Below are 13,821 nucleotides of genomic sequence, written 5' to 3'. Positions count from 1 at the left end.
ATCCTCCATAGGACTGTTTCCCTCTTTCCACCCGACCACCTTGACATGGAGGGCTCTGATTTTCCTCCTCTTCTCTTCCTCGATGGCTACGTTGATGAACTCCTTCGTGGGGGTCTTTTTTGCTACTTCGATCCATTTGGAGTGTTCCGCTATGTCCGCTTGTGCCTGTTTCACGACCGTTGCCCATGTGTTGATCTCCTTCGTCATTTGGGTCTTCATCTCATTGATTTCTGACTTGACCCTCTCTGGCATTGGTTCTGTGATCTCCCCTTCCTTCCTAATGAGGTTGAGCTGGCTCCTGCAGCTGGTAATTTCCTGTTGGAGTTTTGTAATGACTCGGTTCCTCTCTCCAAGAGAGGATTCGATATCCACTTGCCAGGATGTGAAGTGAGCTCTGACCTCTTCATATTTTTCATTCTTCCATTCCTGCATCTTGCAAATTATCTCCTTCTTTACCTGCTCGATGGCTTCGTCACACATGACCCTCATCATTTCCTTGATGTTGTCCATGTCTTGGTCTTGGATCTTACAGATGTCGTGGAGCACCTCGATGCTCTTTTCTACATGGGTGTCTTTCACCTTGTCGGCGCTATTCCAAAGGGCTGAGTATTTTTCACACTTTTCCCCTCGCGTATGTGGGGACGCTCTTCGATCTTTCTTGGCGGACGCTGACATCTCTGCGGGTAAGTTCTACACCTCAACGGGTAGGTCTCTGTGGGCAAGTTGTTCTACGCCTTAGGTGTAGTTTGTGGGGCCCATGTTTGGGGGGGGGTGTGTTTTGGTGATGCGGACCAGGGGGGCCTCGGACCAAGGCAGGTGACTTGGACCCTGTAGGGGACTCGGACAAGGGGGGGGGGGTGATGGGTGGCTCAGTCCAAGGCGGGTGACTTGGACCAGTTGGGGTTGACTTGGACCAAGGGGGGGATGACTTGGATGCGATGGGAGTCGGATGTGGGCGGATGGGAGTCGGACGTGGGCAGTTGGATGGTGGATGGGAGTCGGACGCGATGGGAGTCGGATGCGATGGGAGTCGGACGGCGGTGGACGCGATGGGAGACTTACCAGTTGCGAAGACCAACGAGGTTGTTGTGAGTGATTGTGAGCTTCAAACTGCCATGATGACGGGATGTTTGCTGGCGACTAGCCAGCAGAAGCGAAGCTCTGACCAGATGAATTCACGGAGAGCCAGAGACTCTAATCATCGGAATCTATGATGGACGATCGGCGATCAAGCCTGGCTAGAATAGGCAACAAGAAACCAAACAATGACTGTGTGAGACGAGGATGGCGACAAGGAAGCTCGAAGAGGACACATGCAATGCGAGAGAGAGAGAGAGAGAGAGAGAGAGAGAGAGAGAGAGAGAGAGAGAGAGAGAGAGAGAGAGAGAGAGAGAGAGAGAGAGAGAGAGGGAGGGAGGGAGGGAGGGAGGGAGGGAGGGAGGGAGGGAGAGAGAGAGAGAGGTCTACAACAGGCCAAGTTGGCCTATGAGACCAAAATGTTGCATACAAATGTCAGGGAGATTTCAAAAGTCCCAGTGAAGCTAACATTTATGCTATGTTGAACTAAATTGAGTAGGTACAAAATGATATCTGGACTCAACGTTTACTAGTTCCTTTGGCTTTAGCTTTGGCTCCTACTCCGTGGTTGGTGGAAGCATCCCCAGATTTCGTAGTACACTGGGCATCTACAGATATAGTGTTCCTCTGTCTTTGGCTCGAGATGGCAGAGCTGACAGATTCGGTCTTCTGGGGGGAGGGGGTTGGCCCCGTATCTGCCCGTTTCGACCCGTAGTTGGTGTGAGGACGTGCGGATCTGTCCGATGGCACTTCTAACCCCGTGAGACAGGTGTGTGTCCATGTAGCTTGGGCGGGTGATGAAGCCGTCCGGGGAGATATGCAGGAAGTGTTCTCGGTAGAAAGCCTTCTTGGTTCCTAGTTCCGACGTGGGGGTCACCCATGTCCTGGCGGTGTCTGTCTGGATGATATCCATTCTGGTGATGCAATTTACCTCCTCTCGGCTGAGCTCCATGTGTGGGCAGTCTAGGCTGTATTGTAGTGGGGGGAGGTGGTCCATGTGCAGGCCATGGAGCCGTAGCCAGGTCTCTGTTCGGGCATACCAGCACTCAGTGTCCCCTTGTGTTGCTAGCTGTTTGGATGACTTCAGGGCGAGTCTGGGGTACCGGTGCCGGGGCAGGTCCCATATTCGGCGCAAGAAGGTCATGGTCCGGAAGAGAGCCTCGGCCACGAGGGGCGGTGCCCCCAGCTCTGCGCGGATGATCTCGTGTGGTACGAAGGGCTTGCTTCGGATCATCCGTGAGATCATAAGTATTAAGGGTCTCTCCATCTGCTCCCATCCCTCATAGGTGGCCTCCTCCTTAGGCAGTGGCTGATCCTGTGGGGCCCTCCGTGTGTGGTAGAGATTGGACCCCCATATGGGAGCCCCGTACAGGAGGGCTGGTGTGACCAAGGTGTCAGAAAGCCAGAGCTTTGTCCGGGGTTCGTGGAATTGTATGCGGGCACATTGGTTCTCCATTGACCCGAGGGCTGCATAGCCTTGGGTTAGTCTATCTTCCGCGGCTTTTCTCAGGGTAAATCTCGGTCCAGAGAATGTAATCCCCAGATAGATGTATCTTTGGACCACGTCCACGGTTTCTCCGCCGTATGTGAAGGGGGGTACCGTTCGTCGGAGCCATTGGGTTGACGTGTTGAACACCATGACCTTGGTTTTCCCCAGGTTCACAGTTAGGTCTTTGTCTTGGCAGAAGGCCTGTAGTGCGTCCAGTTGGCGCTGTAGCCCTTCGGGTGTGCTGGAGATGAGGACTATGTCGTCCGCATATAGTAAGATAGGTATCAGTGTCCCTCCCAGGCTCGATCCCTCCTCGCCCAATCTATCTATGTACTCTGAGATCTCATCAATGTAGAGGCCAAATAGGGTGGGCGAGAGTGGGCATCCCTGCTTGACTCCGATGGTGCTGGTGATCTCCTTTGACAGCCCTCCCGGTGCCCGAACTCGGCCCGTTACCGATTCGTATAGTGCCAGTATCCCCTATCGTATTTCGGTTGGTACCTCCAGTTCCTGTAGTCTCTGCGTGAGCCTGGCTCGTGGGACTGTGTCAAAGGCCTTGCGGAAGTCCACGAAGCAGCAGTACACCCGTCTTCCATGTGCTCTGCCCTCCTCTATGATGGCTCTCAGTGTGAGGATATGGTCAAGGGTGCAGAACCCCCTCCTAAACCCTGCTTGTCCTGCTGCTCGGTGTTGGTGTTGCTCTGCCCACTTGCTCAGCTCGTGGTCCAGTATGGATCCATAGAGCTTGGCTAGTACATGGCCAACCATGACTGTTCGGTAGTTCGTGGGAACCATAGGGTCTCCGGCCTTCAAGATAGGTATTATGGTGTTGGCTGACCAACTGGCTGGGAAGCCTTCGCATAGGGCTCTGTTGAACATGTATGCTAGGAGAGGTGCCAGTATGTCTCTAGCATGGGTCAAATGCTCTGCTACCAAGCCTTCGTGGTCTTGGGCACGGCCATTTTGGAGTCTATGAATGGTGTCCCGAACCCGCCCCGTGCTGAAGAATATGGATGATCCGGGTCTGCTCCCTGGGGGCCGGGGTAGCTGGGGCTGCTTGGGTACTTGGTATAGTGAGGTTGCATATGCATGCCAAGTGTCCAGGGAGGTGATGGGCGTCTGGGCTCGGGGTTCCTGAAACGCCTTCCATGCCTCTTTGTTATCCTGTCCTAAGAATAGCTGGTAGAATTCGTGTTCCACTTTGGAGAGGTAGGCTCGTTTCTTCCGTCGCACTAGGCGACGGAAGATCAAGCGTGCCTGTTTATGCGTGTGTATTCCCGGTGCTTCGTCCTGTTGAAGACGGAACCGGGTTTCCCTGCATTCTGCGTCGTACCAGCTATTTTGTGGGACATTCTTGTTTGGAGGGGTGGGGTGGGGGGAGGGGGATGTGTGGGGGAAGTATTCGGCAGCCGAGGTGTGTAGTGTGCCCGCCAATTGTGCTATGACCTCCTCCAAGGGTGCATGGGGGTTCATTTCTTGCAGGCTCCAATAGAGATGGTCGGAATATGCGCTCGCAGTTAGCCTGGTAAAGTGGTACCTGGGGAATCTTGGGGGGTTGCTTGTTGGGGGGGTTAGGTCATACCTGCAGGTTATGTCAAATTGCAGGTATGCATGGTCAGCAGCCATTGCGAGTGGGCGAGGTGATATTTTAAGCAGGTATGCATGGTCGGCAGCCACTGCGAGTGGGCGAGGTGATATTTTAAAGGACTGGACGTCGGGGATAAGTGATAGAGGGCCGAGGATATAGTCCACTGTGCTTGCTCCCAGTTTCTGTGTGGGTGCTCCATGTGCCCCCCGTCCGATGCAATTGGCCGCGTGCTTGTGTGGGAAGCATGTGAGGGCATCCGACCCGAGCCATCTGTCGAGACCGTTGAGGATGGCCAGTCTGCATGCCCCCCCTAACGCCATTAGGTGTTCGCCATATTCGGTGCATTCAGCTGTGTCCTGTGATGCCCGGTTGAGTCCTATCTCCTCCGGTGCGATCTCTTTGTACATGTGGTCTTCGCTCTCGAAGAAGGGGGTCTGCCTTTGTGTTGTGCGTGTGTTGAAGTCTCCAGCCAATATGACATCCCCCAAGCTGGAGTAGTGCATGATATCTTCGTACAGTGGTAGGTATGGTGACTCGCCCTTCGGTGGTGCGTATGGGGAGTGTGCTGGTGAGAAATAGCACACCGCCATGTATATGTCTCGGGGGCGATCTGTGTGTATCCGGATCCACATGAACCGGGCTTCCTCATCTTTCCGCATGACTTGCACCATGGGCTGTAGCTCCTCCCTGTACAACACAGCCACCCCTCCGGACCCTCGGGTCCCTCCTTTTGTTCGGGCTCTAGGGCGGCATGCCGTCTCCCATCTATATCCCCTCACTTCTGGTAAGTAGGTGCTTGGGCTTTGGTGGGTTTCTGTGTAGAGGACGATGTCCTTGCTGGTGAAGGTCATCCTCCAGGTAGACTTTTTCCCCTTTTAGAGCTGTCCTTTTAGAGAGGAAGGCTCGTCTGGATTCTAAGTTGGCAAATTTGAGGATAAGAGGCCTTCCCTTGGTGAGGTCTTTCCCTACACGCCATGCATTCTCCACTATTTGAGGGTCCTCTACTCCCAGCTTTTCACATATCTGCTTGGCATCTGCCAGGGGGCTATCCCCTTCCTTCCATCCGACCACCTGGATGTGGAGCGCTCTAAGCTTTCTCCTTTTCTCCTCCTCCAGTGCTGCATTCACAAACTCCTCCTCCTTTGTTGGCGACTTCTTGGCTACCTCAATCCATTTGGAGTTCTCGGCCACTTCGGCTTGTGCTTGTTTCACTATATTCGCCCACGTGTTGAGCTCCTTTGTTACTTGTGTCTTCAGCTCGTTGATCTCGGATTGCACCTTGGTGGGCGTTGTTTCGGTGATTTCTCCTTCCTCCTTCTTGAGTAGGTCCAGCTGGTTTCTATATTCATCGAGCTCGTGCCTCAGTTCTTCGATCACCCTGTTTCTCTCTTGGAGGGACGTTTCAATGTCCACCTTCCAAGAGGTGAAGTGTGATGTGATCTCGGCGTAGATTTCGTTCTTCCATTCTTGCACTTTCGTGCTTATTTCCTCCTTGATTTGGTGTGCAGTTTCCGCGCAAGCGCACATTGCTGCTATGATTTCCTTGATGTTGCTGATGTCTTGGTCATGCGCCTTGCATACATCTCGGAGGGCCTCCATGCCTTTCCTTGTGTGGTAGTCTGTCACCTTGTCAATGCTGCTCCAAATCGCTGAGTATTTCTCATTCTTCTCCCCCCTTGTGCGGCTGCTTGGTGACGGGGATGTCTTGTTCGAGCCCAACCCTTCCTCACGGTTCCGGGGCTTGCTCAGGGGATATGGGCATCCGGCCTCATTGTGGTTGCGGATGCGTGATGGGCGGTGGTGGGAGAGATGCATGTCTGCTCAAAATCATAAATGCTTTCAGCAATCGCTAGTGACCCGAGAGAGAGAGAGAGGGAGAAGCGAGTTCACAATTACGTGAAGTCCAATATGGACTCGTGGTGTAACATCTGCCCGACAGACGGGACGTCTTCTACAGATGGCACTAAGGCCTTACGGCACTTGGCGTGAAGGGACGGGGGTTGTGGGCAGGTTTCTTACCATGTGGGCTAGGGGACGGTGACTCCCATTAAAATGTGGCGGAGAGAGAGAGAGAAAGAAAGAAAGAAAGAAAGTTATATTAACGTCTTCTAAAGACCAAAACTGGCCTATGAGACAAACTGTGATACAACTGATGAGGTTCAGCTATCCAAAATAAAAGTGCTGAATGAAAAGCTAAAAACTGGAAACTGAAAATACGGTGCTGAGTGTGATAAGTGTCGTGTATGTGTATGTGCGTATGTAGCTCTGGTACTCCAGATAATGGCTACAAAAGGGAAACAAATGTCGGCTGTGATAGGGGAACAACTGTCGGCTGTGATAAAGTGGTGCGATGTGTATATGTAACAGATGCAGGGAGATATACTATCCTGGGATGTAGTAGCAGTCGTCGAAGTCGCTAATAGCAGGTGATCCCTCCTGGATGCAGGATGTGGTACATCGGCGGTGGAGAAAGAGCAAACTGGAGATCTGAGATCCAATGTGTCGAGTGTCGTCGGATCTCAGTCTACTGTCGATGTAGATCAAGAATCCTCCGGATCTCCTGTCGGTGTGGCTGTGGGGTCTGAAACCCACGGATCCTTGTGCGGCGTCGGGTACGCTGGTCCTCAGCCTGCTGTAGTGTGAGCCCGGAGGTCTGGTTGGAGGCTGGTACAGTAGCTCTCACTCTGTCTGTCTGAAAGAACTGTGTAATAGTCGTCTGGGTGGGCCCCTCTCTGACTGGGACCCGCTGTGTGCTCTGCTCTCTGATGTGCCATGCCTCTCCCAGAAAGAGAGAGAGAAAGAAAGAAAGAAAGTTATATTAACGTCTTCTAAAGACCAAAACTGGCCTATGAGACAAACTGTGATACAACTGATGAGGTCCAGCTATCCAAAATAAAAGTGCTGAATGAAAAGCTAAAAACTGGAAACTGAAAATACGGTGCTGTGAGTGTGATAAGTGTCGTGTATGTGTATGTGTGTATGTAGCTCTGGTACTCTAGATAATGGCTACAAAAGGGGAACAAATGTCGGCTGTGATAGGGGAACAACTGTCGGCTGTGATAAAGTGGTGCGATGTGTATATGTAACAGATGTAGGGAGATATACTATCCTGGGATGTAGTAGCAGTCGTCGAAGTCGCTAATAGCAGGTGATCCCTCCTGGATGCAGGATGTGGTACATCGGCGGTGGAGAAAGAGCAAACTGGAGATTTGAGATCCAATGTGTTGAGTGTCGTCGGATCTCAGTCTGCTGTCGATGTAGATCAAGAATCCTCTGGATCTCCTGTCGGTGTGGCCGTGGGGTCCGAAACCCACGGATCCTCGTGCGGCGTCGGGTACGCTGGTCCTCAGCCTGCTGTAGTGTGAGCCCGGAGGTCTGGCTGGAGGCTGGTACAGTAGCTCTCACTCTGTCTGTCTGAAAGAACTGTGTAATAGTCGTCTGGGTGGGCCCCTCTCTGACTGGGACCCACTGTGTGCTCTGCTCTCTGATGTGCCATGCCTCTCCCAGAAAACGGCCAAATGATCTCTGATCCATATCGGTCATACATCCCTGAAGTGAGCTGCTCAATGTGTATCTAGATCTCAACTCTGAGTATGCCGGGCATCTGAGAACAAAATGCTCCTCACTCTCCACCTCTGATTTGCAAAGGGGGCATATCCTCTCCTCCCGCGGGATGCCACTGGCTCTGCCACTCTCAATCATAAGCTGATGTGATGATACCCTGAGCTGTCCAATAAGAACTCTCAATCGATGTGGCATATAGATCTGCATATATCTCGGAATCTCTATGAATCCCTGCTCTGATATCCTCAAGAACTGTGTATAATAATGTGCCATCTTCGATGGCAGTGGCTGTGCAGGGCTGACCCATGTCCTCTGTATATAAATATGCCATATCTCCTGTCTGATGACTTTGTTCCTCTCAGAGAGAGAGAGGGTGTAAGTGGGAGCCTGAGTATCATATAGAAGAGGTGGGAGTCTATCAATGTCCAGCCCATGTCTGTCAAACCAAGCTCTAGTCTGTGCATACCATGATGTGGTATCCCCCGCTCGAGCCATCTCCTGAGATGCCATATATGCTCTATATGTGATGCGATCTCTGTCCATATCGTGAAATCTGTGTAGGAAGCAGACTATCTGAAATAATGCCTCGGCTAGTATGGGCGGTATGGCAAGCTCTGCTCGCACAATGTCATGTGGGACTGAGGCCTTGCTGTGAATCAATCTAGATATCATGATTACCTGAGGTCTCTCCATCAATGTCCATACATAATCGGCAAGGCCCGGCCCCCATATAGTTGCTCCATACATCAGTGCTGGAGTGAGTAGAGTATCAAAGAGCCACCCCTTGGTACGGGGCTCCTGGAAATGTGCCTGATGACACTGTCGCTCCATAAGAGCCAATGCTGAGTATCCTCTAGTGAGGCGGTCACGAGCTGCCTGTGTTATCGAGAAAGTCCCTGAAGCTGCTGTAAAGGTGACTCCCAAATATACATATGATCCAGTGACCTCAATACTCCCTCCTGCTGCCATGAAAATACTCTGTCTGCGTATTTGAGTTGATGTATGGAATATCAGAACCTTGGTTTTACCAAGGTTCACTGTCATGCCTCTCTGTATGCAAAAATTATCCAATGCTAATAAATGCTGCTATAATCCCTGAGCTGAGTCTGAGACCAACACAATGTCATCTGCATATAGTAAGATATGAACTGTGGCTCCACTGAGATCTATACCTCCACCGGCTCGCTGTTGAATAAACTCTGCTATCTCATCAATGTATAGCCCAAATAGAGTCGGTGAGAGTGGGCATCCTTGCTTCACACCAATGGTGCTCACAAGGGGATCTGATATACCTCCCGGACATCTAACTCTGCCAGTAACCCGCTCATATAGTGCATAAATACCCCACATCATGTCATCATCCACCCCCAGATCAAGTAGACGTCTGAAAAGCCTCTCTCTCGGAACCGTGTCAAAGGCTTTGCGGAAATCCACAAAGCAACGGTACAATCTCTGTTTCTTCACTCGTGTTTGGTCGATCAGACAACGGAGAGTGAAGATGTGGTCTATGGTAGAAAATGCCCGTCTGAACCCTGCCTGTCCGGGTGTGCGCATGCACTCTCTCTCTGCCAGCGTGCTGAGCTCCTCCTCCATCACCGTGCCATAAAGTTTGGACAAAACTGGCCCAATCATGATGGTCCTATATGTGTTAGGATCCATAGGATCCCCTGACTTGTGGATAGGTACAATGGTGTGCTCTGTCCACGAGTCAGGGAACCCCTCAGACAATGAACGGTTGAAGAGGTGAGCAATGAGTGGAGCCAATGTGTCTCTGCCATATATAATATGCTCTGCTTGAAGATCAAACTGGTCTCGAGCGCGGCCATGCTGTAACCGTGAGATAGCATGTTTCACCATACTAGTGGTGAAAAAGGATGAAATACCTGGTCTCGGTGTACATGGTGTGGGTATCAGCGGCTGTGCGGGTACATGATATAAACTCTGTGCGTATCCATGCCATACTGCAGGGTCATGTATCGGTGTGGGTGAGCGTGGTTCTTTGATCTGCCTCCATGCCTCTGCACAATCTCTGCTCATAAGAAGGTGGTATATATCCCAATATCTCTCCTCCCATTCCCGCTTTTTACGGCGGGTCAAGCGGTGCATGCGTCTCTGCGCCTGTCTGTGTGTGATCTCTCCTCTGGCCTCCAAATCGCGTAGCTGTCGACGTAGATCTCTGGCCTCCAAATCGCGTAGCTGTCGACGTAGAGAGAGAGAGAGAGAGAGAGAGAGAGAGAGAGAGAGAGAGAGAGAGAGAGAGAGTTTCTGAACAATGCTCGAGAGAGAGAGAGAGGGGGGGGGGGATGAAATGATATGTTAGTGTATGCAAAAGGCCAATATGACCTATGAGACCATGAGTTACAAACATGTGTATGATGGTACAATAGTTTGAGCAGAGTATGTAGCACAAAGCGAGTCGGAAAGAAACTAACTAAATCTGTGTGTAACACATAGAACTCTATCTAGTAACAATGAGCTCACGATGGTACAATCTAATGTGGATATGGAGGGACTAGCTTTAGCGCGTGCAATAATCTCCTATATCTGCCTACAAAGGTGTCGTCGGTGTTTGTATGGAGGCTTAGGATGTTTGGATTGCCTTAGCTAGATGGCTCAATCAATCAATACTCCCTGTTTGTGTGTGGGCTGTGAGAGTGTCTCCTATGTGGACTTGGGTTGTAATTGTACTGAGGTCTTTGGAGTCTTCCTCGCAAAGAAATCTGTGAACTACCTTTGTAAAGGGCCTTGGCATCTTGGAGCGGCTATACCCTTGAGGAGCATGCCATGAATCCGTCATATCTCAAGAAGAAAGAGTCCAATGCATCGCTGGTTGATAAAATCTATGACTTTGGAGAGTGGTTCAAATGCATTCCTAAATAGACTGTGGAAATGGTCACGGACCTCATAATAAGCTAGGCAGCGGCAAACATAATGCTCCTCTATCTCTAGCTCTAATTGGCATATCTGGCATATTCACTCCTCTAGTGGGATGGATTTGTATCTGCCAATCTCAATCTCTAACTAATATAGGGAGGTGCGTAACAAACTAAAAGTACACCTGATCCCATGTGAAAGGTGGGTGTCCATGTATCTTGGCGAATGATAAACCCATCATCTATAGTATGAAGAAAATGCTCACGATAAAAAGCCATCTTTATCCCTAGCTCTTGCATTGGCATCAATCATGTCCACTTGATATCCAATTGGGTAAGATCCATCCTATTGATAGTGCAAATCTTTGACCTACTCAAATCAAGAGATGTTGCATCAAAGGAGTATTGGAAGGGGGGTAACCTATCCATGCGAAAGCCATGTAACTTAAACTAGGTCGACATCTGTGCATACCAATATGAAGTATGACCCTCTCTAGCAAGTTGCTTGGAGTGCTCAAGAGCCAACCATGCATATTTGTGTCTAGGTAGGTCCCATAAGCTATGTGTATGTGACCGATTGGGCGAGGGCCTCCACCACAATTGGTGTAGCCACTAGCTAAGATTTGATGATCACATGTGGAACTGAGGCCTCACATTTGATCATCTTGGATATCGTGGTTACTAGGGGTCTCTCCATCGACCTCCATTCGTCATAAGCGCGCCTTGATCTGTTGCGGTGGTCAAAAATAGGCCCCCATATTTGTACTCCATAAAGGAGTGTGGATGTGACTGGTGTATCAAAGAGCCACAACTTGGTGTAGGATTTGTGAAGCTGTGCTTGTTAACATATCCTCTACAAACCACCCAATGTTGTGTATCTGCGAGTCAATCTAGTGTTTGCTGCCTCTCATATAGAAAAGGTGGGTCCGTGAATAAGACTCCTAGGTATTTATAAGAATCCACATACTCCAACTACTCCTGTCCATTTGTGAGTTTAGGTGCTGATCTCCTAATACACTGTGGTGTACTATTAAATACCATCACCTTGCTTTTACCAAGGTTCACGAAAAGCCCACTGTCCATTGCACAGGAGTGTAATGCACCCAAGCGTCTCTGTAGTCCCTCTGGAGAGTCAGCTATCAATACAATGTCATTTGCATACAATACTAGAGGTATCGAGGTGCCAGCTAGTGGAGCTCCTCTATCTTGTCCTTGTGAGATATAATTAGCAATCCCAACAATGTACAAGTCAAATATTGTTGGAGATAGGGGGCATCCTTGCTTCACCCCGATGGTTGAGTGAATAGGTGCTAAAAGGCCCTCAGGTGCTTGAACTCTGTCCACAACCCTCTCATACAATGCCAAAATACACCAATTGAGCTCTTTCAGTACTCCCGTGGCGTGCAATCTATATATCAACCTCGCTTTCGGCATTGTCCATCATGATTGTGTGCGTTCCCTTTGCTGAGTTTGTCAATGGCCTCTTGGACCCTACTCTTTGCAAAGAAAGTGGTGGCCTTTGGACAAGGCTCAGGTGGATCAAGAAGAGGTGGTTAATCCTCAATAGTATAAAGACTAGCTGCATACTCCTCCCATGTAGCAATGGACGTGATAGATGTGGTCAAGCAATGCTCTTTGAAAAGCCTCCAAGACTCTCTAGAATCCGGGCTTAGAAACAATTGATATAGGTCTCGTTCCAATTGGGCCAAGAATGCTCTCTTCTTTCGCCATGTGAGGTGTCTGAAGAGTATTTGTGCTTGCTTGTGGGTAGAGGACTTGAGTGCTATCTCTCTTTGCATTTATGCTTTGGTCTCGCGACACTCATCATCATACTAGCTATTCTGAGGTGTCACCTTCTCTGTGTGTGGAAAGGCTACACCCGCAACAATCTATAGGGCCTCACTGAACTGTTGAGTTAGCTCTTGCAATGGAATGTCGGGGTCTATGTCATGCAACAATCTAAGGATCTCCAACTCATAAATATCCTCTCTCTCCCGGGAAAAGAAGTATCTCGGAGGTTGTTGAGCTGCATGATGGGTTTGCATATCAATGAACAGGAGGTCAATGGTGAATGAGCGGTAGGCATGATTTGTTGCAACTCCGAGGAGGCGTGGTGATACTGAGAAGTCTTGGATGTGAGATATCAGCATTGACGGAGTGAGTACATAGTCTACTATGCTTGCATTGTGTCGATGAGGATATCATGTGAAGGCATTGGATAGGGGGTATCTACTATCTAGCCACGCCATTAAGAATGATGGCCAACCCGTGTGTTGTAGCCATCTCCACAAGGTATCTTCCATATTTTGTGACGTCCCCCATATCTTGGGATGTCCTCTCTAGCTGTAACTCTTAATACATCCTACTCTTGTAGCAACTTCTCAAATGCATCAAAGAAAGACACCTGGTAGCACGTTGTTGTGGCATTAAAGTCTCCTAGTAAGATAACATCTCTCTCCTTCAAGAAATATCCTCATCCAAAGCCACATATGGTGATTGCCCCTTGGGTGGGGCATACCTAGATGTCGTAGGGAGGAAATAGCATATGGCGACATACAAGGTGTGCTCTTGACCATGCACTCTCACCCACATGTATCTAGCCTACTCACCTCTGTGAACTACTTGGATCATCTATTGTAGCTCTTCCCTGAACAACAATGCCACTCCTCCTAACCTGTGGTTACTGTGGTCTGTGCATGTCTCCTTCTTGCAAGCTGACTCCCATCTATTGCATGTCACCCGTGGGAGCGTAGTATGTGGTCCTTGATGTGTCTCTGAGTAGAACACTATATCTCTACCTTTGGATATCTCCTCAAAAGCTCCCACATCTAGTCAGAGGGTTTCGTTACAGCTCCAAACTGCCATTGCAAGGCTGGTCCCATAGATCTCACATTGTCATTTGGTGCAGCCCTCCATGACTACCACTCTCCCTCTATAGAAGGCACATTTTCCCTCCTCCCTAGCTGCCTTTATTTTTGGCATACACTCATGTGGGCTAGTTGGGTGACGGATGGTGTGAGGTCGTCACCCAAGAACACACCAGTCCTCTTCAATGTACGGCACTGAGCTAGGAAGTCTCTCTTGGTCTCCACAGTGGGGAAGCGGAGGATGAGTGCATGCTCTTTTGAGCTCTCCCCTTCTGTGCTTTTCTTACCCACTCTCCAAGCGAAGACATGTGTCTTTCTTGATATTCATCAATGTGTATAGCTCCTTGGTGTCCTCTTTCACCT

General features: G+C 49.9%; 2 protein-coding genes across 2 annotated transcripts in view; one reads left to right on the top strand and one right to left on the bottom strand.

Moving 5' to 3' along the window:
* LOC148016787 (serine/threonine-protein kinase ATG1b-like) overlaps window positions 1-13,821 on the top strand; it is a 118,169-nt gene that overhangs the window by 86,578 nt on the left and 17,770 nt on the right. The gene's annotated exons all lie outside the window — the stretch shown is intronic.
* LOC148016788 (uncharacterized) lies at window positions 7,293-8,228 on the bottom strand. The gene has a single exon (XM_087664813.1). It carries the CDS (start codon window positions 8,226-8,228, stop codon window positions 7,293-7,295), a length of 936 nt encoding a protein of 311 aa, XP_087520939.1.

The sequence above is a fragment of the Lygodium microphyllum genome, chromosome 23 (genome assembly GCF_053477565.2).
Source record: "Lygodium microphyllum isolate KBCC chromosome 23, Lygodium_microphyllum_v1.1.10, whole genome shotgun sequence".
NCBI classification, from domain to species: Eukaryota; Viridiplantae; Streptophyta; class Polypodiopsida; order Schizaeales; family Lygodiaceae; genus Lygodium; species Lygodium microphyllum.
The sequence above is the reverse complement of the archived record's forward strand: the minus strand, read 5'-3'. Positions and strand labels throughout refer to the sequence as shown.